General features: G+C 38.4%; 1 protein-coding gene across 2 annotated transcripts in view; it reads left to right on the plus strand.

Moving 5' to 3' along the window:
• Positions 1 to 26,665, plus strand: part of CHL1 (cell adhesion molecule L1 like) — a 77,917-nt gene that overhangs the window by 31,834 nt on the left and 19,418 nt on the right. For both annotated transcript variants that reach the window (XM_042929994.1, XM_042929995.1), the window contains exons 9-16: positions 4,533 to 4,664; positions 10,251 to 10,391; positions 10,719 to 10,830; positions 12,751 to 12,917; positions 15,940 to 16,105; positions 19,374 to 19,498; positions 24,307 to 24,408; positions 24,843 to 25,040. In XM_042929994.1, the coding sequence (XP_042785928.1) occupies positions 4,533 to 4,664; positions 10,251 to 10,391; positions 10,719 to 10,830; positions 12,751 to 12,917; positions 15,940 to 16,105; positions 19,374 to 19,498; positions 24,307 to 24,408; positions 24,843 to 25,040 (1,143 nt within the window). The remainder of the gene's footprint in view (positions 1 to 4,532; positions 4,665 to 10,250; positions 10,392 to 10,718; positions 10,831 to 12,750; positions 12,918 to 15,939; positions 16,106 to 19,373; positions 19,499 to 24,306; positions 24,409 to 24,842; positions 25,041 to 26,665) is intronic.

The raw sequence follows: 26,665 nt of genomic DNA on the forward strand, positions 1-26,665 counted from the left end.
TCATTTGCTGCTTCTATATAAATCGGCTACACCATGCAGCAGGGATATTTTTCTGTAACCCCCTACCCCTGCCCCAGTGTAAACACGTATATCTACAAACCAGACATGTCTAGTTGTTAGCTGCTCCTACTCCAAATTGCTGACTGTTAGAAATCCTTCCAGATGGCTGGAACATTGCTACGGTAGCTGAATATTTTAACAATCTGGCCACGGTTTTCTTGACTATAAGACTGAAGCTTTGAAAAGAATTGCAAGGGTTGCAAAAAAAAATAAAAAATCAAGGATGTAAACTTAATTACGCAGTTTAAAATGTTAACTATAGGACTCCAAAGGAATACAGGTTTCCTGAACGAATTGTCCTCACTATTCATAAAACAGCTATTAGCACTATTGAGATGTAAATTATGTTTTTATTAGGAACATTTAATCTTTTCTCCTTAATGAGAAGCTACTAAATGTGCCCTCAGTTGTATGTTTTAGGAGTTTCTTTTCACACATGCAAGTGAAAAGCACACTGGGCTCAAGAAGTCATTTTTTCTTTTTTGTGTATATGTGTGAAACCAAGAAATACAACCTTCATTTATCATATGCGCAGATCAGCTTACTTTCTTTCACTTGTCTTCTGCCTTCCTATATCTCCTTTCCCCTTTTTTGTCTCTTGTTTAGCAACTCAAATTAAATAACAAGAATTTCCATATGATCACAAAGCAATGTAACCGTGAATTTTGAAAATTGAGTCCATTCTGAAAACACCCATTTGTGCTTAAGTAAAAGCATGTATTGTTTTGTAGTCTCTGTAGATGTGATATTTCTTCTTTATTACTAAACATAGTCAAATTCTGTAATTTAAGTTACAACATCCTAAATATGAAGACAGTGTGCATTTTCAAATTGTCTCATCCAGGTAAATAAAAACAGCTAGGATGTATTGATGAGGCACAGCTATCCTTTCTAGATATCTATGATATAAATAGTGCACATTCAATAAAAAGATAAACATTAAAATGACATCTAAGCATTCTAAATCCAAAAAACAGAATATGACCACAATCACATTTCAACTGATTATTTATTTATTTATGTATTTATTTATTTATTTATTTTAGTGTTTATTTGAGAGAGAGAGAAAGAGGCAGACGGACAGAGTGCAAGCTGGGGAGGAGCAGAGAGAGTGAGACAGAATCCAAAGCAGGCTCCAGGCTCTGAGCTGTCAGCACAGAGCCCAACGCAAGGCTCAAACTCATGAACTGTGGGATCATGACATGAGCCGATGTCAGACGCTTAACCCCCTGAGCCACCCAGGTGCCCTCAACTGATTATTTAAAAATAAACTCCCACCAACTTGCACCATTCTCATGTTGTAAACTTTTGAACCATTTAAACTTTTGAATTTTGCTGTAATAGGAAAATATTTACATAGAATTACATACCCATAATTGTCTTGCATTTTAAAAAGCTATCATGAACTCGAGTGCAATTCAGACATTGATATACTTAAGAGAGCCTCGTTTTCAAATGATCTATTTTTTCTAAAAAACTACGATTAAATCCAAGGTTGATAAACCTCACAATTTTGATTTAATAGAACATAGATATTTAGTAGGAATCTGTTACTAAGAAAATAGCCTCTGTGTTGTTTTATAGGTACCAAATTTCCTATTTTATTTCATTTTCCTTTCAGTGATAAATGTTTCTCATTAACTTGTTATATTCTAAATGGTTAGTCATTTGCATCTCACTTTTTAGCAACATAGGGAAATTATCATCTTTCTTTATATATAATTATGACAAAATGAGTAAAGTTGCAGCATAAGTTATTCTCATCAGTTATCATGTATCTTAGGATAATGGATAAAAGAATGGGATTCACTGATGTTTTCTCCCAGGATTTTCCATTTTATCTGTTTTTGGTTTTGTTTTGGTTTTTTTATTTCTTTCTCTTGAGTTTTTCTTTGTCTTCTTTCAACTAGATCTTACCCTTCAGGAATAGAGTTACGTGTTTGAAGCTTTGGCAAACATCTGTTTGTTCTCTGTCCTTGTGTGTCCCTAGACTCACTTCACTCACCAAAAATATCCTGATTCATAGCCAGTGTCCTCGGGCTCACTCTACATTATTTTGTGAACAAAGTAGCAACTAGCTAAATATGTTCAACCAAGACATGGCATGATGAGACTGAATTACTAGAAGTCAGTGATTCCCTCCTATCCAACATTCCTTCTTTCCTCCCTATGCCTTTTTCACTAGAGTCTTTGGGGATCAATCATTTCACTTCAACTTGTAATTATTCCACATGTGTCTGTTCTCCTTGTGCCAAGCAGAGGAGACACAAGGAAGGGTAAGGTTCCTCCATGGCTCTGTATTTATCTGAGAAACATAAAACAAATACCCGAGCACTTAAAAAGCTTACTCAAAAGAGCTAAAGTTTAGCAATGATTTCTAGTGAATATATAAAACGCCTTGGTATCACCCTCTGGTGTATAGATGTTGGAGGAACTTGGATTTGGGAGCACAAAGTGAAAGTTAGTAAAGCAATTTGGACTTCGTTCCTATCAGTGGTCTGAGTTAGTAAAATAGTAATTAACTAGAAATCACATCACATTTTCCTTGGAGTCCCAGTGCTACCCAGTTTACAGGTTCACAGATCCATGAAGCGGCCAGAACACAGAGTGGGGCTTCTTTTGTTGGTGACTCTAAGCGAGTTAGATGGTATCTCTCAAGCTCAGTCCTTGGTCTGCAAGGAGGTAGAATCAGATAGGCTGATAAGCTTAATATGGATACCAGGGGTTAATGAAATTTGTAGGGTGAGAGTAGAGATAAAATCTGTATTTTATTATGCATGGATATTTAGAGAAATGTCATCATTACATAACCTTCTTTATTATTTTTATTGAGATATCATTGATAACATTAATTTCAGGTGTACAACATAATGATTCGATATTTGTATGTATTGCAAAATGATCACCAGGTTAAGTCTAGTTAACATCTATGGCCACACAGTAACAATTTTTTTTTTCTTTTCATGAGAACTTTTAAGATGACTCTCTTAGCAACTTTCAAATATGCAAACAGTATTATTGACTACAGTCAACATGCTGTATATTATATCCCTATGATTTATGTTTTTACATTTAGTTTTTGCTCTGAAAGCAATATTAGTTTACTGTTGTAAGGATGGAAATTTTCATGTTCGTGGAATTTTTTCCCTCTAACCCAAATGTCTGATTTTATTGTGGTAATGTGAAAAGACAAAAAAAAACCCCAATAACATAAAAATGTACATATACATACACCTCAGAGAATCGTGTGCAGTTTATAATTTGGACTATTGAATTTTAACCTAAACGACTAAATATTTACAGATTATAGGTGATGAATACACATATTTAATTTAAGATTTAGTAACTAAGTCCACACCGTATGGAATAATTTCTAGGGCACGTCCCTTTCTCAGGGTTGAACTTTCACGGTTATTTGCATATTTTTGATTTTCTTGGTGAATTTATAGGCATTTTCTTTTGACACAATCCTTTTGTTTCCCCTTTACTTACACACAAAAAAGCAGTTTACATGACTTATTTTTTCATTTCACATATATGTATCTTTAAAAGAGTTTCCTTTTTGACTAAAAATGGAAATCCAAGAATGTCTTGGGGGAAATAACCAAGCAACACTTGATGGAAATTACTACCTGCAGGTGTTGTGCAATTTTCCCTGGAATCAAATTATCCAAACCATCCACACTTTAATCTAAATCTTTTATTCACTCCTGACATAGTAATATACTTAAGGTGACAAGATATGGCAGTAATATTTGCACTAAAGACAAATGTCTCATTCTGTACTGAAACCCCACTTAGAAATATAATATTGGAGCCATAGAACATGCCAAGATGCAAGTAATTTAAATACATTTTTCCTCCATTGTTTTCAGGACAAAAAGCTAAATGCTGCTTTTAGGCTTTCTTCTCCCTGTCTTACAAAAAATAATCTCTAGGAAAATAATGTTTCCACACTTCTAAGATAGATAATTAGATATCGGTATGGGTATACAAATGATACAGAGTCATTAAGAAATATTTAAAATAAATGCTGGACATTTCAATTTCATTTAAAAATTCTCCAGATACATTTATCGAATATCAGCCTTTTTAGACGCCTTGCTGTAACTTGAAAATAAGCTCAGCCAGCACTAAATAAACTTAACCATCTGCTTATCCCTCCTTCACTTTCTGTTAATGAGGTAGATACTTGTGATGCTGAACAAAGTGATTGTATACATGTTAATTTTATTATGCATGCTAAGAGTCCAAATTAGATTGCGCACACACACCATGCATGCACGCATGCACACACCCTATAACTAAAAACAGTGTCCACCTTGCCTGAGGGAACATTTACAAGAAAGAGCTAGTGTGAAACACTTTATTGTGGCTGCCATCTGCTGGCACATTATAGAAACACAGGCATTAAAATTTTCGGACCTCCTGACATGGTTAAAGTCACTTATGATGTCTTCACTTTATTCCAGAGCCTCCTCGCTGGACAAAGAAACCTCAGAGTGGTGTGTATAGCACTGGGAGCAGCGGTATCTTGTTATGTGAGGCAGAAGGAGAGCCTGAGCCCACAATCAAGTGGAGAGTCAATGGCTCCCCGATTGACAGTAAGTGAAACACCAATTGTGATGCAGTGCTGAAGGCAATGGTGTGCTCGGATGGTTGATAGGCAGACACCCTGGTTATGTGTAAGATGGGAGTTGGGAAGTGGCTGGACCATCTAGACAGATCCAGCCAGGAAGTTCAAAGTTGAATCTTTCCCAGCACTTTGATTTATGCTTAGATTTATGGAGAAGTGATAAATAACATTTGTACTTGTTGGGTCATTATATTAACTCTATATAAAAATTAGGTTAAAAAGATAAAGCAGCTGATTGAGAAAAAGGAGAAAAGCCCATTCCTTTGCTTTTCCCTGAGAAGAAATCGGTGCAGTGACCTAGTGGTTGAGAACATGGGTTGAAAGTCAGAATTGCCCTTAGACCCAAGCAACAGTGACCCCGGCTCTGGGTTCTGCTCTTCACAAGGACCTGGTCTGGCCATCCTTTGGTCATGCCTGCTGTCATTATTTGAGACTTTCACAGGCCAAAGAGAACTGTAAACATGCCCCCTACCCCTGGCTCCCTGCATGTTCTTGACTGAGCTCCATTTGTACCCAAGATCAGAAAAATCCCTGTCTAGTCAGCTCTCAGCCATCCCAAATGGGCTGGGCATGGAAAGGCAGGGATGCACAAGGGCTGAAGCCTGATTCTCCCCACTCTACCATGTTCCAGCAAAGAACTCTGAGAAGTCCAAAAATCCTCAGTTTGAACCTAGAGCTCTTGTCATTTTGAATGTCTTTGTCAAAATAGGACAGAACAAATCTTATTTGTCAACTGACTAGTTTAATCTTGAGTATTTCTATTATTGAGACATATATATATGGCTTTCATAAGTTTCTTTTGTCCTGGACCGTTCATACCAAGTGTAGACATCTGGTGGTTCAGAGACCTGGGGTCCCATCTAGGCTGTGCACCTTCCCATGTATATGATCTTGAGTTGTTTACTGAACGTCCCAAAGGTTTAGTTTTGTTGTTGTTGTTGTTGTTTTTTCACAGCACAACAGGGCTAATGATGGTTGTGATGGGAAGAGGTCATTGTGGTCAACCACCTAGGATAGTCGTTTATCTGTGCAACATTATGATAGTTTATAAACTCTGGGGCCAGAATGCCTGTGTTTGCATCTAGGCTCTGCCATTTACTAGTTGTGTGATTGGGCCTATGACTGACACTCTTAAAATCTGCTTCCTCATCAGTAAAATGGACCCGAGAATTGTACCAACTCATGGATTGTTATGTGGATTAAAGGAAAGACCATGCTCACGACAAGAAAATGCTCACGACAGGGACATTCCTAAAGTATTCTCTACTTTTATTGTTGTTACATACCACACACTCAGGAAACCTTAGCCCTCTTTATTGAAATCCTCATATTTGAGATTTTTTTCCCTCATCTCTTTAGAGAGCAGACTAACAAATGAAAGATAAGGCTTCAGGTAGATCAGAGGGAAATGAGATCAATTGTTGTTTATAAAGAATGTTAAGGATGCTAAAATAAGGAATGCAGATTCTCTGGAACATAAAATCATAAAATTATATATCTGAATGGCACTCGGCTGTTTATGAAGGACATTCATATATTGCTTTGAATCCCCAAATGAACATTTTTAATGGAGGTACGATTATTCATATTTAACAGATCAATTCGTTCATTCAGTAATTTTTATTGAACACCTTCTTTGTGCCAGAACTGACTGGCCTTATTGCTGGGACGGTAGCAGTGAATAAAATGAACAGTCCCTTTTCCTGTGGACCTGACATTCTAGCGGGGAGAGTCAATCAATAGACACATAAGCACATAAATCTGTGTTGTAGTGTGATAAATAAAAAATAGCTGACTAAGGGATGGATGTAATACAAGTTCAGGACCGAGAGTGGCTCTTTTATTTTAAGATAATACTAGGAAGCCTCCCGTGGTAATTTACCTGAAAAAAGAAGAACTGAAAGAGTTTAGGGGGCATCCATGTGTGGGAAAGCTTCCAGTGTAGATAGGTCAGTGAGTGCAAAGACCCTCAGGTATGTTTGGGGTGTTGATGGGAAGCCAGGAGTCCAATGTGGCTGGAGCTGAGTGAGTGGGCAGTGTTCAGACGCAGGATCAATCGGCAGATGCAGGGGTCAAGTCATACATAAAGGGGAAAGCTCAGCTGGGGACTTGGGATTCTAGTGTAAATAATATGGGCAGCACTTTGAGGATTTTGAGCAGAAGAATGACATGATCTAATCTATTAACAAAGGACTTTTCTATCTCTGAATGGAAAATCAGCTGTACGACTACTCCAGCTAGAAACTGCCTAGAAGACACTGGAACCTAGGGCTAGGTTGATAGTGGTAATGGTTAGGTTCTGGATGTATTCCCAAACAAGAGTCAATAGGTTTGTTCACGGATGAGGAGATCAAGGCTGAAAATAAACTTAGACAAGACAGCACAGCTGAGTAATGGCAGGGATAGAAAACAAATCCACATCCTTGGAGTTCAAGCTCAGTGTTCCTTCCACAGCTGTCGACCATAGCTCTCCTTGCTCCCCTGCAAATGGGTTATAGCCATTCATTGGTTGGGATGCTCGGTAACAGTGGGATAACTGAATGATCTGAAGTCTCTCTGAGCTTATAATTCTAGCAATTCCATATCCTTTATATGTAGTATTTCAAAATTACACAAAAATGATTACTCTTGGAGTGCCTGAGTGGCTCAGTTGGTTATGTGTCAGACTCTTGGTTTTGGCTCAGGACATGATATCACAGTTTCCTGAGTTCAAGCCCCGTGTCAGGCTCTGTGCTGGCAGCCTGGAGCCTGCTTGGGATTCTCTCTGGATCCCCCTCTCTTTCTGTCCCATCCCCACTCCTGCTGTCTCTCTCAAAATAAATAAATAATCATTAAAAAAGTGATTACTTTTATTGATAACAGACTTAACCTTTTTCAAATGCTTTGCATCTAATATTTGTGAGCCTCCTAATAAGCCCTGCAGAAGATATATATTTTTTTAATTCTCTTGTTTGCACATGTGGCAACTGAGGCTCAAGGAGGTCACATTACTTAAGTGAGGACACAACCCCAGTAAATTTATAGGTTTTTAAAAAAAAATTTTAATGTTTTTATTTGTTTTTGAGAGAGCGAGCGAGCATGAGTGGGGGAGAAGCAGAGAGAGAGGGAGCCACAGAATCCAAAGCAGGCTCCAGGATCTGAGCTGTTAGTTAGTGCAGAGCCCAACATGGGGCTCTAACTCACAAAAGCAAGTTCATGACCTGAGCCGAAGTCGGACACTTAACCGACTGAGCCACCCAGGTGCCCCAACCCCAGTAAAATTAGAGCTAAACGTGGAACCCAGAAATGATTAAGTCTCAGAGCTGAAGTTGCTCCCAGTGTATTGCATTATCACTCACTGAGGTGACCAAAGACAACTTATGGCACACCTAGTGTGTTTTGCTTGATACTGATAGAGAACTGGCTTTCTTGAATCCTGGGAGCTCCTGCTAGCCTTGGCCTGTATGCAGCAGCACGCTGCAGCTTCTGGTACCTATCCCAGAGGATGGCACGAAGCCATGCTCAGCTGTTACTCATCTCAAACCTGAGGCTCTGGTTTCATTTCTTCTTTTTGTAAGGCTGTGTTTGATTCAGGGTTTACCCATGGGAAGATGGTATAAGGAATCTAAAGAGAGTGATGGGGTTAGCTCTGACAGTTGTAGAGCTGGGCATCAGGTATAGGAATGCGGAATCGTTTCAGAGACTCAGTCCTTTGCAGCCTTGAAGAACTTCAGAGAGCTCCTCTTCCTGACAGTTCTCAAGAGAGAAACGACTCTGCAGGATTGTATCGATTTTCTACTGTTGCTCTACAAATTATCACTAATTTAGTGACTTAAAATAGTATACTTGTATTAGTTTACAATTCCGCAGGTTAGAAGTCCAACTAAGCCTCACTAGGCTGAAATAAAGTTGTCAGCCATGGTGTGTTCCTTTCTGGAGGAACTAGGAGAGAATCCCTTTCCTTGTCTTTTCTAGCTCCTAGAGAGAGCCCACATTCCTCGGCACATGACTCTCCATTTTCAAAGTCAGCGTCGTTGCATATCTGACCACTCTTTGATAAGCATCTCTGTTTGTCTGGCCATGGCCAGGGAAGGCTCTCTGATTTTAAGGAGCCTTGTAATTACATCAGCCCCACTTGGATAATCCAGGATAATCCCTCCATCTCAAGGTCCTTAACCTTAATTACCTCTGCAAAGTCGCTTTCACCATGTAAGGTTAAATATTTTTTTACTGATAGAGATTAGAATGTGGGTATCTGTTGGGGGCTATAATTCTGCCTACCACAGGGACCTTCTAGAAATAAAATGCCACCCAACATAAATGGCTTTCAGTCATTTCGGGAAATATTTCCCGACTGCCTCCTCCGTGATAGCTGCTTTTCAGGCACTGAGAACACAGTGCATAATGCACAGTCAGAGTCCTGCTTATGTGGAGTCATAGTCAAGTGTAAAAATATATTCATTTCTGACTATCAGGAAAAAATGTGTAAGGAAAGTCTTCTATTTCAATAAACAATACTCAACATTTTCTACAAACCAAAACTTAGTATAGTCACTATTTTATATAATAGAGACACAATAAGAAAAAAATTAGGTTTATGGGTAATCTTGTCATGTCATTTAAAGTAAAAAATTTTAACATCTGTGTCCCTCACTTGACATTCCTAGGTAATATGTTTCCTTTACACTGCTTGTTTGTAGTGTCATAGTGGAGCAATGAGATCTGGCATGTGGCCAAATGCTGTAGGAGGTGGCATTCACTTGTCCAGACTCCAGTCCCTTCTTCCACAGTGGCCATATTAGTGCTGACCCTGCAGGTTCTGAGCAGAGTTAATGAGACAATGCATGTGCCACTTCCAACAGAGTTCTTTGGCCGTTTGTAAATCTACTAGAAATGTTAGATGTTCTTAGCTCCCAAAGGTATTTCCAGAATTATGCCTGGATCAGGAGTAAGGTAGCATTTATTGCCAAAAAGTAGAAAATCTAGCCCCTGATCCCAAGAAGGCTTTAGTCTTACTGTGAAAAGGAAATATATAAGTTGTGTAGCCAAAGTGGTTGAATAGCAAAGCAAGATAACTGAAATGAACAGTACACACCAGAAAATTGCACAAGGGCAGAGAAGTCAAATAGAGGAATAAAAGTGTCAAAGGGGGAACACAGGGGCCAATATTGGTGGGTTGGGGAGATCACTCTGTGCTGATTCATGTGATTTGTGCAGGGCAGTGTTAGGACCTAAATTTACAAGAGAGAGTAAGGTCTAGTTATAGTGGGACTTGAACGACAAATGGAAAATCTGAAATTTTATTTATGGGTATGGATATGGAGAGGCAATGAGCTTGAGATCAACAAATATTTTAGCAATAAATATTAATTTGAAGGAAGATTGAAATTGGAGAAGGGTCAGGAAAAAAAAAACATGGTTGATGGTAAGAAATTCTAAAAATGGGCTTCGGTGAACTATTATTCACCCTAAACTCGCCTTAAAATATAAATACTGTGTGACGCATTTAATAATTGGTGTATAAATATTTTATATCACATTTTTTATCATACTGACATTCTTTAATCTCTTGCAGAAAATCCATTTGCTGGTGATGTTTTCTCCCCCACCGAAATCAGTTTTACCAACCTACAACCAAATCATACTGCTGTGTACCAGTGCGAAGCCTCAAATGTCCATGGAACTATCCTTGCCAATGCCAATATTGATGTTGTAGGTAAGTAACAGTCTGGGAGCAGACTGTTTACTTTCTAAAGGAAGATGTTCAAGGTCATACACACAAGTGGACTGAATTCTCAACATATAAAACATGGGGAGAAACATCAAAGCACCTTTAATCTAGCGTGTGGGCATTAGCCTTTCTACTAAAATTAAACTTTCAAAAGTGTATTGAATTTGGATATTTTTCTAACTCAAAACCTTATACTGTGTTATTCAGCTGTCTCCCATTTTTATTAATGTGACTAGGATGTAGAAAATTTTAATTTGTGCACATTATTTCTTAATGAACGTTCACAACTGTATTTATGTTATTTTCAAATAGATGTTCGTCCACTGATACAAACTGAAGATGAAGAAAACTATGCTACGGTGGTTGGGTACAGTGCTTTCTTACACTGCGAGTACTTTGCTTCACCCGAGGCCATAGTGTCCTGGTAAGCTGGTACAGGGTTTTCTTAAGAGAATGTGAGTGGTAGATTTCATTCATTGTGTCTTCATCCATCATGTGACGTGCTGTTGTTCCATGTAGCCAATGCCTCTGAGAAATAAGATAGCAAACTTAATTACTTACCTCTCCTGGAATCATTAGGAGAGAGCCATTTCTGCTTACAAAGGAAAGGAAAGAATTGAAGTGATTACTGAGACAATTTTATATAGATAGACTTGGTTTTGCATTTTGGGTACATCAAAAGTCATATATTACAGCTGACCCTTGCCCATTGTGGAGGTTACAGGTTGATCCCCCATGTGACTGAAACTCTGTGTATAACTTTTGTTTACCCCAAAACTCAACTACTAAAAGCCTACTGTTGACTGGAAGCCTCACCCATAACATAAACAGTTGATTAACACACATTTTGTATGTTATATGTATTACATACTGTATACTTACAATAATAGCCAACTTTTTCTTAACGGTTTTTTCCATATTTCTAGGCTACGTAGTTTGTGAGTTTTTTGTAACTGTTGTGTATTTCCAAAAATTTGTCCAATATAGTTACTGAAAGAAAATCCATGTGTAAGTAGACCCACACAGTTCAAACCCATGTTGTCCAGAATTGACTGTACTTTTTTGTGGTTGTTTTGGGTATTTTCTAAATAATTATCTAAGCCTGAATTTGATTCCAAACACATATCCTTAAAACTTTTCCAACGTGTATTTTGAATTTAATTTCAATGTATTGATTGGGGTGACAAGTCCAAACACCTGTGTGAATCTGCCATATTTGTTCCTTCACCAGAAAAGCTTGGATAAACTGTTCTTAAATAAGTCTGCCATTGCTCTACAAGGCCAAGACTAGAGGGTAGATGGGGAGGCGGGGTCATTAAAGTGCAGGATCAGATCTTTCTTTAAAAATTGGGTATTTTGGGGCACCTGGGTGACTCAGTCATTTAAGCGTCTGATTCTCGATTTTGGCTCAGGTCACGATTTCGTGGTTTGTGAGATCAAGCCCCGCATCAGTGTGTAGCCTGCTTGGGATTGTCTCTCTCTTTCCCTCTACTGTCTGTCCCTCTCCCCACCTCCCCTCTCTAAATAAATTAATAAACTTAAAAAAAAGATTTAAAAATTGGATTTTTTGCATTATTTTTATTTTTAAAAATAGTTCATTAAAATGTGATTCATCTTGAGTGCTGAGTTTTTTTGGCCACGCTTACATTTTGCTTCTGTGCCTCACTGGCTTTACCCTAGTCTCAGCTCTAGAAAGTCCTGTGTGAACAGCAGCCAGAGTTTATGCTTTGATTTTTTTTTTTTTTTTTTTTTTTTTTTTTTTTTGCTCCAGCAGCTTCTTATGTTGAAATACACTGGATAAATCAAGTTTTGGCAGCAAATGCTTAGAAAATGGATGAATGGAGGAGAAAATGGCTCTGGGTTGATAAGGGTAAATGTAATCCATGTCCACAGGACAGGAACTACTTCCTGGCCTGTAATATTTCTGAATGACCAATGTTTCCCCCAGACAGCAGGAGGTTCAGAAGGTTCATTATCTCTTTCAATTACTAGCTTTCCCATTTAGTACCCTGAAGCAATCATTAACTAAAGAGTTCACCATCAATAAACCAGAAAATATTTATTAAGCTGTGAGGACAGATGCAAAACAGTCCTCATAGCTATCAGGAATACAGCAGAAGCCTAGAACATGGTCCAGGATTTCCTCTAGCCTATTTGGCTGTTTGGACAGGTATGATATACACCTAGGATAGGACCCATTTGGGGGAAAATATAAACCCCGATGGAACATAAGGTCTTCTGAGCTCCTAGAAGGGCTAAGCTTAAATGACATCAGCAACCAGTTTCAAAAAAGAGAATATAATACTGTCACATCTAAAATGATTTATGCTTTCTATATTCATAGGCAGAAGGTGGATGAAGCGAAACCCCTTGAAGGTAGACGGTACCATATCCATGAAAATGGCACATTACAGATCAACAAAACCACAGAAGACGATGCCGGCTCATACTCTTGTTGGGTGGAAAATGCTAAAGGAAAAACTGCTGTGACAGCCAATTTGGATATTAGAAGTACTTTTATCTTGTTTTTACTTTGCATGAATTCTCACATAGGTTCAGTTTGTCCTTTTCCCAAATGAGACAATATGATATAAATTTGAGTGCATATTAAAATTTTTAGACTGTATTTCGAAACTCCCAGATTATGTTTCATCTGAAAGACCATCACTAAAATTATAGGAAATATTGATGACGTGTTCATCTCCTTTTATAATTTTAAAAGGGACCTAAGTGTTTGGGGGATGACCAGCAAGATTTTAAAATGCCCTATTTGGGGGTATTTCTGTAACTATTTTATTTCAATAACCAACTCAACATAATGTCATCGGCAATCAACACTTTGAGCTAAAAGTTTCATGAACTCATCAAACTTCAGCTTCTTAAAGATTGGGGCATGATAGAATCAGAAAGGTTTGACAAAACCTCATGAACAGCTTTGTGTTTATTCTCTCTTCAAAACAAAGTCCTGGGTTTCACTGACATTTTGATTTTAAAATTGCTCAGAAAATTCTTTTCAGGAAAACATAATAGGAAGATCCTACAGTGATTGTAGGGAGGATCTGTTTCTTGTGGTGCATCATCATCATGGCCTATCACTACTGCTGCTTAGAGAGCAGGGTATATTTGTTCAATTGTCTGTCTTTACTGATGTGTTTATAATTCTCTGTCTCTCTTCTCACACATACCCTTCCTTCCTTGTTTTTCTTCTGTCTTATATTCTTTTACAGTATCTGTTTCTTTTTGTACCCTGTTATCCAACACGCCAACCCTGCGGATTATATTTTCAAAGCATGTAAATATACCCCTACTATGTCTGCTTAACTATGATGTCTTCCCCCATATTTAAGTGTCATATACAATTCTCAAAATGCCCTTGTGAAGTCAGTGAAGGTGATTTTTTTTAGACTTTATAAAACCAGCCTATATCAGAGTTTAACAACTCAGCCAGATTCAAAGTGAAGGAGAGGGAAGCCTTGAATCCAAATGAACCTTCACATTCTTCTTGCCCAACACAGCACTTGATGCAAAGTGGACCTCAGAACTGCTAATTGACAAAGGGATGGACAAGGCCATGAACTTTTTGTCTGCTCTAAATATCCACTCTATATGTAAGGAATATATAGCAATTTTGCCAATGAAATATAAGAACACAATTTTGCATATAAAAAATGTCAAGAGTTGGATTGAGTAAGAGGCTATCTAGCATAGTGATTGGAAGAGCTTTGGGGGGCGCCTGGGTGGCTCAGTCGGTTGAGTGTCCGACTTCAGCTCAGGTCACGATCTCGCGGTCTGTGAGTTCGAGCCCCGCGTCGGGCTCTGTGTTGATGGCTCAGAGCCTGGAGCCTGCTTCTGATTCTGTGTCTCCCTCTCTCTCTGACCCTCCCCCGTTCATGTTCTGTCTCTCTCTGTCTCAAAAATAAATAAACGTAAAAAAAAAAAAAATTAAAAAAAAAAAAAAAGAAAGCAAGAGCTTTGGTCTCTGCCAAATTGAGGTTCAAACTGCAGCTTAAAGCCCTTACCAGTTAGTAAACTTTGGTGTTACTTAATTTCATTTTAGCCTTGTGTTCCCTGTAAAGTGAAAATATTTATATTTATAGACTTATTATAATTATAAAGTGTTGCATGACTGTGAACTTTATTGCAGAGTCCTCGTAAATAGAATAAATGCTTATTAAGTAGTATCTGTTATTATTAAGTGGATTTCTGACTTTAAATTTAAAAATAGGAATAGATGTTTAATAATTCACTTATAATTAAATTCAATTAAATAGTGTCTTCAAGTTTCATGCCTTGGATACCAAATAATCAAATTGTTTTATCACTTTCAATTTCTAATCAGCTCATGGAGTATCATATAGATAGCAAATGTTAAAATGTAATTGTGGAATTGGGGGTCAGCTCATGAGATTTGTCCTCTGAGAAAGTCACCAAATGCCACAACAGGGTATAAAGAACCTTTAATATGGCCTCTAAGGGTAAGGATCATATGTACATATTTTTTAACTGAGTAGATTGTCTTTCTTTCTTTGTTTCTTTGTCTTTCTTTCTTTCTTTTTCTTTTTCTTTTTCTTTTTCTTTTTCTCTTTCTTTTTTGTGACAGAAAGAGAGATAGTGCACGTGGGGGAAGAGAGAGAGGGAGAATCCTAAGCAGGCTCCACGCCCAGTGCTGAGCCCAACTGGGGTTTGATCTCACCACGGTGAGATCATGAACTGAGCCAAAATCAAGAGTCAGACATAGAACCAACTAAACCACCCAGGCACCCCTGGGATCATATGTTTTGAAACAGTCATAATGAGCAAATGTTTTTAAGACATCCAAATATGATTCTTTTTAATTTATTTGATTTGAATTTGAATTTAATTTATTTGATATATTTAATTTTGTAGCTACATTTTTGAGCTTCATATTGTTAATACCACTAATACTCTAAATCACTCACCATACCTCATTCAACAAGAAATTCAACAAATATGTGTTGAATGCCTACTGTGTACAGGGTCCCTTTTGAGCTATGGGGAAACTTCCTGTAACAAAACAGACACAACCCCTTCTTCACAGGGCTTATGTTCTCATTTCCCACCTTTATGTTGATAGATCACCCATGTATGGCTTTACCATACCTCTGGTTTCTGAATTATTAATAAACACATTAATAGAAAATCAACTCATTGCCTTTTATCCCCTTACATTGCTTTGATCACATGACCAAAAGCACTAGAAGGAGAAATCATATTTTTTCAGCATCTAGAGACATCTATTTCGTCACACTCTTCTTACTCTTTGGCCCAAGAAGTCGTATGGGGAATTTCTAAGATATTAATTAGTACTTCCACTCTAATTTCTCAGATGTTTGGGCCTGATGGAAAGAAAATAGTAGTGAAATATGATGTTAAGAAATTACAGTGCAAAAAAACATTGCATGAAGATATGACTATTACGTTGACAATTTTGGTTGATTAAATTGCAGGCACTTGATTACGAAGTAAGCTGTGATTTATGGTTCTAATGAGTCTCTTTGTTTGGTAAAAACAGATGCTACAAAACTTCAAGTTTCTCCTAAGAATCCTCGTGTCCCCAAATTGCATACACTTGAATTACATTGTGAGAGCAAATGTGACCCATATTTAAAACATAGTTTGAAGTTGTCCTGGAGTAAAAATGGAGAAGGCTTTGAAATTAATGCCACAGAAGATGGCAGGTAGGTACAGTCTTATGCTGTGTCATCATATTTGGGATTAACACCTAGCACTTGAAAAACAAATAGTTGTAAAAGTATTCACGCTGAATTAAAATATAAAAACTGATTAATTCATTTCAGTCTTCAAGGCAGTATTTATGTATTTATTTTTAATATATATTTTTGAGAGAGAGAGCATGTGCTCATGAGGGTGGGGGAGGGGCAGAGAGAAAGGGAGGGGCAGATAAAGGGAGACAGAGGACCCGAAGCAGACTTTGCGCTGACCGCAGAGCCTGATGCTCTCTCGAACTCACACACGTGAGATCATGACCTGAGCCCAAGCTGGACACTTAGCTGGATGAGCCACCCGGGGGCCCCAAAGTCTTGGCATCAGGGCAGCGTTTGAAAGGTAATACAGGGCACTGTTTGGGTTTTCTCTCACATAGTTATCTTCTTCTTTTTGCTACTGACTTTTAATAGAATGTGTACCTTGCTGTTAGTGCATGAAATAGAGTCCATTCCAGATGTGTGAGACAGAGGTACTGCATGAGTGTGCATGCTTACCAAACCACTGGGAAGACTGGGAGAGATGGGCCTAACGGAAGCTGCTTACTAAACTTTTGGGTTCTTTGTCACATAGAACTGCAGCTGTAAGCCAAAGGTCTGAAAACTGCTGCTCTTTACAGCCACCTCACGCCACTGGTGCTGGCAGTGACATCAACCAATGCCAGCTCTTGGGTCTTCCAGAGTCACTGTCTGCTCACAGGGACCCAGAGGAGGCACTCCCCATCACCCTTTTACATCCCAAACTCAGATGAGTCTATCTCATTGGCAGAACCTAAATTATACCTACAGTCCTTCCAGTTAGAATGTATAGACAGCTATGCTTCTAAGCCTCCTAATCTCTGTGTAGAGAATACAGAAAAAAATATATAGAAGAGAGACTGTAGAAGGAAGTGTGAATAGATGCTGGATAGCATCAGACAATATTGAATAGCATCGGACAATATCAGAGTCCATCAAAGAGAGAAAAGACTCAGCATTTACTGAATGCCTGTGCTATCTTTCAAAAGCATGCAGAAGTTAGCTCTCCTCCCTTTTGCATTGTGACTAGTAGGGGTTAAAAATAGACCATCCTTAGCCGAACCTGCCCTGCAGTTTTGTGTTGTTATTCATGATTCTGAAAAAGTAAACCTGAAGATAGTTTGTGCATTCCTTCCGTGAGACTGCGGCAGTGTGGTGAGTAAGAGCGTGCACTCTGGAGTCCAGCAGCCTGGATTTAAATCTCATCTCGTTCACTTATTGTGTCTCTGACTTTAGACAGGCTCCCTAACTTCACTGTGCCTTAACTTTACATTCTAAGATACCTCCACAGGGTTATTATGAGTTAACATTCCAAGCACTTAGAAAATACTCAGTCCAATTTAGTGATCATGATTTGTACTAATTTCTCCAGACATTTGGTTTATCCCATTTCTCTGACATGCTTGGCCCCTATTGGTGTGTGTGTGTGTGTGTGTGTGTGTGTGTGTGTGCATGCTTACACCACCGCTATGCAGAGGAATTGGTCTCAGCTAGGTACTTAATTTATTCCATCTCATCCTTCCCGTATATATGAATTTGTGGAAAGGAGCGTATGTATTGGAACTGTTGTCGCTGAAACAAGAGGAGATTAATTATTGACCTAAAAGACTACATATTGCAACAGAGATCTTCACCCTTAGGTTAGGTCTTAGTCAATCTGTCAACTGCTCAGATCTCCCCATATTCTCCCTCTTTTGTCACTGCTGCCTAGTTACCTGGTGTCTTCCATATAACCTCCAGGCTTCAGTGATGAAGGGAGTCAGAGATTCGTGCCTTGTGGGTGATGTGACCTGCATATTTAGGCCCTGATCCCAGAAACTCCAGCCATCCTCTGTATGGCCGAATTTAATAGGTTCTGCAGGATGCTGAGGCTGACACTCAAATGAACCTCTGGCTGTCTTAGCAAACTAAGCCAGTGACACAGATGTTCTGCCACTTTTCCCTAGGGCAGGGGTGAGCAACAGTAACCTCAGCTAGAATTTCTTAGAAGAGATCACTGGAGTGGAGATGGCTGGGAGTAACTCTTGCTGTTGAGGTTGACTGGGGCCAGGAGCACACATGGACATCTAGCAGGGAGCAGAGATCACAGGTCTCGGTTAAATTTCAAGGGAACCATTAGGAAGCTTCTGTCTCTCACTTTCTGCTGGGACACCTTCTCCTTACTGGTAGACGAGGGGCCTGAGACTTTTATCTAGAAAGAGGTTAAATGAGTTTTACATCAGAAATGTCAATTACCCCTCTTTGGGTGAGCGCAAACCCTGCTTCTGGTGAGCCCCTCTTCTCTCTCTCTCCCTCTCTCTTTCTGCCCCTCGCTCACTTGTGCCCTCTTTCCTTCAAAAATACAAAAGAAACGTCAATTGTATGAGTTTCGCTCCTTCTCTGCAAACACATTATTTATCTCAACTAAATAGCAAAAGTCTTTAAATATAATTGATATTTAGTGGAACTTAATTTTTCTAAAAGTGCTTAAATAGTTAAGTTGACAGTACATAGGTATAGGGTAAAAAGTGTAATTTATAGTAAGGAAATTTCCATGTAGTAAACCGGATTACAGATTGGCAAAATAGGGCGAATGGTAAAAAGCTCGGTGCAAATGATTTGCAAAAAGAAGTGCTAGTCTGCCCTCTACTGTTCAAATAAATATCATGGTTTAATTGTTATCTGATCTATTGGATGTGCAGTGTGCTAGGGGAGTGGACGGGTGGAGAAAGGCAATCTTGTCAAAAACAGATTGTCAATCTCTGTGTCAGACAGTCTGACTCTGTAGATCTGGGGTGTGATTCAGGAATGTCCCTTTGGAAGAAGCCCCCAGTTGATCCTATGTAGGTGATTCCCTTCACAAACCTTAAGAATTATTCACATGTATCTTAGCTATTATAATGAAGAATACAGTCTTCAGAAACACCAGGCAACACAGTTGTGTCACTGCTCCATGCATCACAGATGGTTGGAGTTGATAATTAAAACAAAACAAACGGATCCCTTTCATGGCTGTGTAGACAGTTGTGCATGCTCCAGTAACCCCATGTCCCCAGTTTTCACCTGTGGCACTCTCTAATAAAATTTGCATTATGTGAAGCTGTGTGTGTGTTTTTTTTAACTCTTCCTTGAATTTTTTTATAGGGAATATATATTTTTGAATATATATTTCTGCTGTTTCTGTTGTTTTCATCCTCATCATATACTCATTTATTTTTACTGGTAGGATAATTATTGATGGACCTAATTTGACCATATCTAATGTCACCTCAGAGGACCAAGGTATTTACTCTTGTTCAGCTCAAACTGCCCTGGACAGTGTTGCTGATGTAACTCACGTAACCATTCTCGGTAAGTGCGCTACTAATGGGAAATGTCTGTTCATTTCTTTCTTGTTACGAATTAAATTCCATTGTTCTTAGACCATTAAATCAACAATTACTTGAGCCCCTGTACATATACTGTTAGTTTGAATTTTTCATTTAAATAGTAACTCCACTTTCAAATGCTTTCTCCTCTTCTGGCTTTAAAGAAATTAATTAATGCTTAATTTCTTTTCCCTGCATGGTAATGTTTCCAGTAGCAGTGGGAGGTTGGCGATGCTATCAGCAGAAAGAAAACTGAAGCACGCTTGAGTTGTCAGGGCATTTGAGCTACCCTTTCCTAGCATGCAGAGAAAATACAGCTGAGGAATGGAGATGGGTTTTGTGGAGGGATCAGGCTGGGAGTCCCGTGGTGGTGGCACAGTGGTCATGCCCTAAACCAAAGGCAGGGGCTAAGTTCTCAGGGTTCTGTGAAGGGTGTGGAGGAACTTCAAGAGTTCTACAGAGGAATGCCTTTGATTTTTTTTATGATAATGCTAATTAGAAAAGAATGTATATGCTTCACTAGTTAATCAACACAATTACTCCTCCGGTCACCCATGGTTAAAGCTCTTAGAACATTCTGGTGCATTTCTTAGACTACCATTAGCTCTTGAACCATCTCTTAGACCATCTCTCTTCCAGTTTGCTTGCCAGATTTACTCCCCACAAGCTATCTGATAGGGAAAGCTGACTTATATGGATAACATCAGCGAACCACTTACCCTCAAACTTCCATTTGTTTCAACCAATGGGAAGCTCTGGCAATAGACGAGGGTGGGTGTATTTATTCTCCATATTCCCTCCCTGCAGGCTGACTGTGTTCATTGTCATTGATTCCTTCCAGGGAGGCTCTCTCCACAAAATCCTCTCTGATGAAATTCTATTAACTGCTCCCTCCACCCCTCACTCCATATATTCTGCCTACATCTTTTAAAAGAGTTTTTTTTCTTTCTTTTTTTTTTAAATTTTTTTTTAACGTTTATTTATTTTTGAGACAGAGAGAGACACAGCATGAATGGGGGAGGGGCAGAGAGAGAGGGAAACACAGAATCGGAAGCAGGCTCCAGGCTCTGAGCTGACAGCACAGAGCCCGACGCGGGGCTCGAACTCGCGGACCGCAAGATCGTGACCTGAGCTGAAGTCGGACGCTTAACCGACTGAGCCATCCAGGTGCCCCGAAAGAGTTTTTTTTCTAAAAACTCTTGGCACTATCCAAATTGTGTGAACTATTGAATTTCTGCTGGGACCCTGACTGATAGAGACCTTTTTTTAAAATAGTTTTCTGTTACAATTTTTTTCCCCTGTGGGAACCATTTAGTCTTTCTTCCAGTTTTTTGATATTCCTTTAAAGTGTTTGATTTTGCCTAACTCCTTTATTACATATGTAGATTAATCATTATTAGTAACAGGATTTGTATCTTTAGCTCTCTGGTTGCTGGGATCCACAGGTAGATTGCTAATAGAGTGTCCAGGATGAGAGGAAATAATTCAGTGTATTTGGAGGTAAGATGTGAAAAATGACTAAACATGCTAGATCTCTTCAAGAGAAGCAAATATATATTTCAAGGGAAATAAATGACCATGATGTTTAAGTGAAACAAAGGGTCATCAGACTGGGTTCTACACACACATACACACACGCACACACACACACACACACGCACACACACACATACACACAAGTTCCCAAGTGGTAAAGGGTATGGACTTGGTTCAGTAGAATTGTACCTTTAGGTGAGATGTTTGGTCATAGGAATTTAGCTGCTTCAGGGGTTTGCACACAGAAAGGCCCAACCCTCTAGTAGTTAATCCACTAGTGAGTCATCAGATAAAATAGTTGAGCTTCAGGTAAAGTAGAGTTTGTCTCAGGCACTGCAAGTATAGGAGAAAGTTTCAGAATCCCTGGACTTTTTCCCTAAGTATCTTAAGCAATGGAGCCAGCTAAGGGATTGGGACACCATACCACTTGCTGCACACTGTCCAAAGCTCCTTATAAAATTTAATATATGAGTCATGTGATTAGGCTACTATCTTCCAAAACCATTAGATTTTGATAATTTTAAATAGAGTTGCTGTGATCACATGTAATACTTATGTATGAAGTTTTTAACCAATTTTCTAAGAATAAAAATAAATTCATTTAAAAAATATTCTATGACAAGATTGCGTTTTCTTAACCACTTCTTGGAGTTTACCTTCTAATATTTGAAGCCAATCCCTGGTGTAAAGAAGCATATCTCACTAACTGATGGTAACGAATAGATCCCTGTGTAGTTTAGAGAAACTTCTTTTCCCCAGAAAATAATTTTTGAAAAGATATGCTTGAGCTGTTGCAATCAGAAGTAACTGTCCTTGATCTAACTGTCCTTTAACTATATCAATCTTTTAAGTATCAACTGTACTCCATCAATTCTAATTCCATATGCTTCTTGGAAAGAGCAGATTTTAATGTCAGATGCTACAGTCTGTTTTGGTTGCTTTAGGTAAGTTGAAAAATGAGTGAGTTCTTAGTAAGTGTTGAAGAGAAATGTAAATTCTCTGAGCTCACAGATCTGAAACCTGTTGAGGAAATAATTTCTTATTTAAGACCCTGAAGCTTGCACAGTCACTGACTGCATTTTTAAAATAAAATAGTCTCTTTTGAATAAAAAACAATGTTTTTTTGCCAGTGTAAATTTCCAGAAATTGGTGAATACTCAGCAGGGGCGTAGATGATGCCTCCCACTTGGGGAATAAGGAGCCCATGGGAAGGTCCTAAGAGATATTACTTAATTGTCTCCACTGAGAAAAGACAAATGTCCCTGGGTACAAGAGAGAATTGAAATCAAATTTCAGAAGTAAAGACCATTAGGGATAAGTTTGGTTTTTTGTTTTGTTTCACTCTTCCTTTATTTTGATAAACATTTCCATGGACTGTAACACTCAAAGTCATCACCTACTCTTAGTATCCAAAATTTATAAAGAACTTATAAAACTCAACACCCAAAAAAATGAATAATCCAATGAAAAATGGGATGAAGACTTGAATAGACATTTTCCCAAAGAAGACATCCAGATGGCCGATAGACACATGAAAAGATGCTCAACATCACTCACCCTCAGAAAATGCAAATCAAAACTACAATAAGATATCCTCTCACACCTGTTGGAAAGGCTAAAATTAATACACAAGACACAACAGGTGTTGGTGAGGATGTGGTAAAAGGGGAACCCTCTTACACTATTGGTGAGAATGCAAACTGGTACAGCCACTGTGGAAAATAGTATGGAGATTCCTTAAAAGGCTAAAAACAGAACTACCCTACAATCCAGCAATTGCAGTACTATGTATTTACCCCCCAAATACAAAAATACTCATTCAAAGGGATACATGCACTCCAGTGTTTATAGCAGCATTACCTATAATAGATTACAGAAAAGCCCAAGTGTCCATTGATGAATGGATAAAGAGGATGTGGTGTGTGTGTGTGTGTGTGTGTGTGTGTATACACACACACACACACACACACACACACACACACACACATTGGAATATTATCGGCAATAAAAAAGAATGAAATCTTGCCATTTGGAATGACATAGGTGGAGCCAGAGTATTAAGTTAAGCAAAATCAGTCAGAGAAAGACAAATATAGGATTTCACTCGTATATGGAATTTAAGAAACAAAAAAATAAGCAAAGAGGAAAAAAAGAGAGAGGAAAAACCAAGAAACAGACTTTTACCTATAGGCAAACTGATGGTTACCAGAAGGGGGGTAGGCAGGGGGACAGGTGAAAAGGTGAGGGGACTAAGGAGTGCACTTGTTGTGATGAGCACTGGGTGATGTATGGAAGTGTTGAATCACTAATACACCTGTAACTAATATTACACTGTATGTTAACTAACTGGAATTTAAATACATTTTAAAATTAAAAATTTTTAAATTAAAAAAAAATCATCACCTACTCAATTTTCTAGTCTGTGACATATTTATTGGTGCCAGATTTTTCCCTTCCAATAAAAACAGACTTCCTACTCTTTTTCAGAACTCTAGGCCAAGAGAGTATAATAGTTGCTGTTATATACTGAGAATTCATTGTTAGAAATTACAATTAAAATCCATAGCATACAAAAAAGAAAGCCTGAGTTCATGTTCTTTATCTTATTTTCCTATAGTCATAGGACCTAATTTTATTGCTCGAATGTGGTAATTGCATGCATGATTGAAGTGATATTATACTTTTCACTTACTCATTTAGTCACAAAACATTTATATGCAAAGCACTGAGGGTGATGCAAATATTAATAAAATGCAGTCCCTATAACTCTTGAAGGTCTGTCATATTCAGGAAATGAATCAGGTACATAAATAAACATATGAGCAGGAAGATACTGATCCTCTTGAGATAGATCATGTTTCTCAAAATTGCACATAATGGGAATGCAGGGCAACTGCTTAGAAATGAAGATTCCTGGGCCCAGCTCCATCAGTAAGCCAGAGAGACAGGGCCCAGAAACAAATCCTCATTGTTAATATCTACTTCTGAAAGAATGTTTATGATCATGGTCAAGGATGCCCTTTGAGAACTGGCATCAGAGGGAAGGGAGAAAGTGTTTATGGTAGGGAATATATGTGCAGGAAGCTGCATTTGAAGCAGAACTGGAAGGGCTGCTGAGATGTGGACAATTGGGTGTGGAGACCCGGGCCTGGAGAGAAAGAAAGGGGGCTGGCAATGTGCCTCAGGGAGAAAATTGAGTGGACAAAGCCACGATCTGCACTCTCCTTACCTTAATTTTTTTTTATTGTTAATTAGATGTTCCGGATCCACCAGAAAACCTACACTTGTCTGAAAGACAGAACAGGAGTGTTCGGCTGACGTGGGACGCTGGAAATGATCACAATAGCCGTATTAGTGGTAGGGAGTACTATGTTGGGGTAACTATGTTCCTGAAGTTCCTGAGTCACAGTTAATATTAAGGCCATTTTTTTTACCACAGTTCTAGATTATCCTTCTTAAAATATTTTTTCAAACTTTTTTTTATGTTTATTTACTTATTTATTTTGAGAGAGAGAGAGCACGCACGTGCACAAACTGAGGAGGGGCAGAGAGAGGGAGAGAGAGAATCCCAAGCAGGGTTCTCACTGTCAGTGTAGGGTCCAACCCAGGGCTGGAACCCACGAACTGTGAAATCATGACATGAGCTCGAATCAAGAGTCAGATGCTCAACAGACTGAGCCACCTAGGCTCCCCATCCTTTCATACTTTTTATATTGTATGTAAGTGTTATTATAACTTAAACATACTAACTCCATTCTAATTTTTACTTTTTCTTATGCTTCTACTGCCAGAATACATTGTTGAATTTGAAGGAAACAAGGAAGAACCTGGAAGATGGGAAGAACTGACTAGAGTCCAAGGAAAAGAAACAACAGTCTTATTATCTTTGGCTCCATATGTGAGATATCAGTTCAGGGTCATAGCCGTGAATGAAGTAGGGAGAAGCCAACCTAGCCAGCCATCAGATCATCATGAAACACCTCCAGCAGGTATGTGAGTTCTCACATCAGGTTTTGAAATATTTTGAAAATATTTTGAAATATTTCAAAATAAAATATTTCAAAATATCATCAATTTCAAAATATTTTAGTTTTGTCCCATTTTTCAACATATGAAACAACAAATTGATACTATGGTGTAGGGTTTTAGATTTCTCCTAATAGACAGCTTGAAAAGTTCTGTGAACTAACAGCACACAAATATCCAAAGTACATCAGATTAAAAAGTAGTATATGCATGTTTGATAGAGAGCAGGAAATTACAAGGAGGTATATGAGCAAACATTACTTTGAATTATCTGTGATAGGTAAGTATCATGTTAAAATCAGGTATCAAGTATGTTATAAACCGAATTTCAGTATATAGAAAATCAGGTTTCTCCCTTTATATTCCTTTTTATTTAAATTTTCTGAAATAAAACAGTTGATTCATTGTAGTCACCTTGTTAACATTTTCTTCTAATGTTTATTTTTGAGGGAGAGAGAGAGAGAGAGAGAGAGCATGAGCACAAGTGGGTGAGGAGCAAAGAGAAAGGGGAACAGAGGATCCAAAGTGGGCTCTGAGGTGACAGCAGAGAGCCTGACGTAGGGCTAGATCCCACGAACCATGAAATCATGACCTGACCCAAAGTCAGACACTTAACTGCCTGAGCCACCCAGGTGCCCCAACACTTGAAAATATCTAGGAGTGTTTGAGTGGTCATAACAGTGACATTATTATTTTTTCCCCTGGGCAAAATAAATATGCTAGGGTAAAACTTCCTTTTTGGATTGAGGAAAAGCAAGAAGAGATAGTAACTGAATCACACATACGTGTGTGATTTAAGTGTAAGTTGCATTTGGCACTAAAACTACACTTAGCCCTTTCTTATGAAATGGAACCATCTGAATGTATTTCATGGGCACATTACCTGCTCTTTCCTATTTGTTGTCCCTAACACTGGGCTGTTGAAATTAAGACATGGTGTTTGTCTGTTAAGATGGAAATACTCACAACACACATTACTAACAGTAATTCTAATAGGAAAAGGAAAGGTTTAAAATTAAAATGTGTATTTAAAAAGTAGGTTTAACATTTGGGGATGCCTGGGTGGCTCAGTCAGTTGAGCATCCGACTCTTGATTTCAACTCAGGTCATGCTTTGAGGGTCATGGTATTGAGGCCCGTATCAGGCTCTGTGCTGAGCATGGAGATTAAGATTCTCTTAATCTTAATCTGATTAAGATTCTCTCTCTCTCAAATAATTTTTTTTTAAAGTAGGTTTAAGAATTTTAAAAAAGCAAGTTGAAAAATTTAAAGAGCAGGTTTAAAATGAAGATACCTAAAATGAACCATCTACTTTCTATTAAATAATAATTATATTACTTCAAGCGTATGATTTTACCCCTTTAAATAAAATACATATTAAATTTTTTTTAATGTTTATTTATTTTTGAGACAGAGACAGAGCATGAGTGGAGGAGGGTAGAGAGAGGGAGGGAGACACAGAATCCAAAGCAGACCCCAGGCTCTGAGTTGTCAGCTCAGAGCCTGATGCGGGGCTTGAACCCACGAGCCATGAGATCATGACCTGAGCCGAAGTTGGATGCTCAACCGACTGAGCCACCCACGCGCCC

Source organism: Panthera leo, chromosome A2, assembly GCF_018350215.1.
Source record: "Panthera leo isolate Ple1 chromosome A2, P.leo_Ple1_pat1.1, whole genome shotgun sequence".
NCBI classification, from domain to species: Eukaryota; Metazoa; Chordata; class Mammalia; order Carnivora; family Felidae; genus Panthera; species Panthera leo.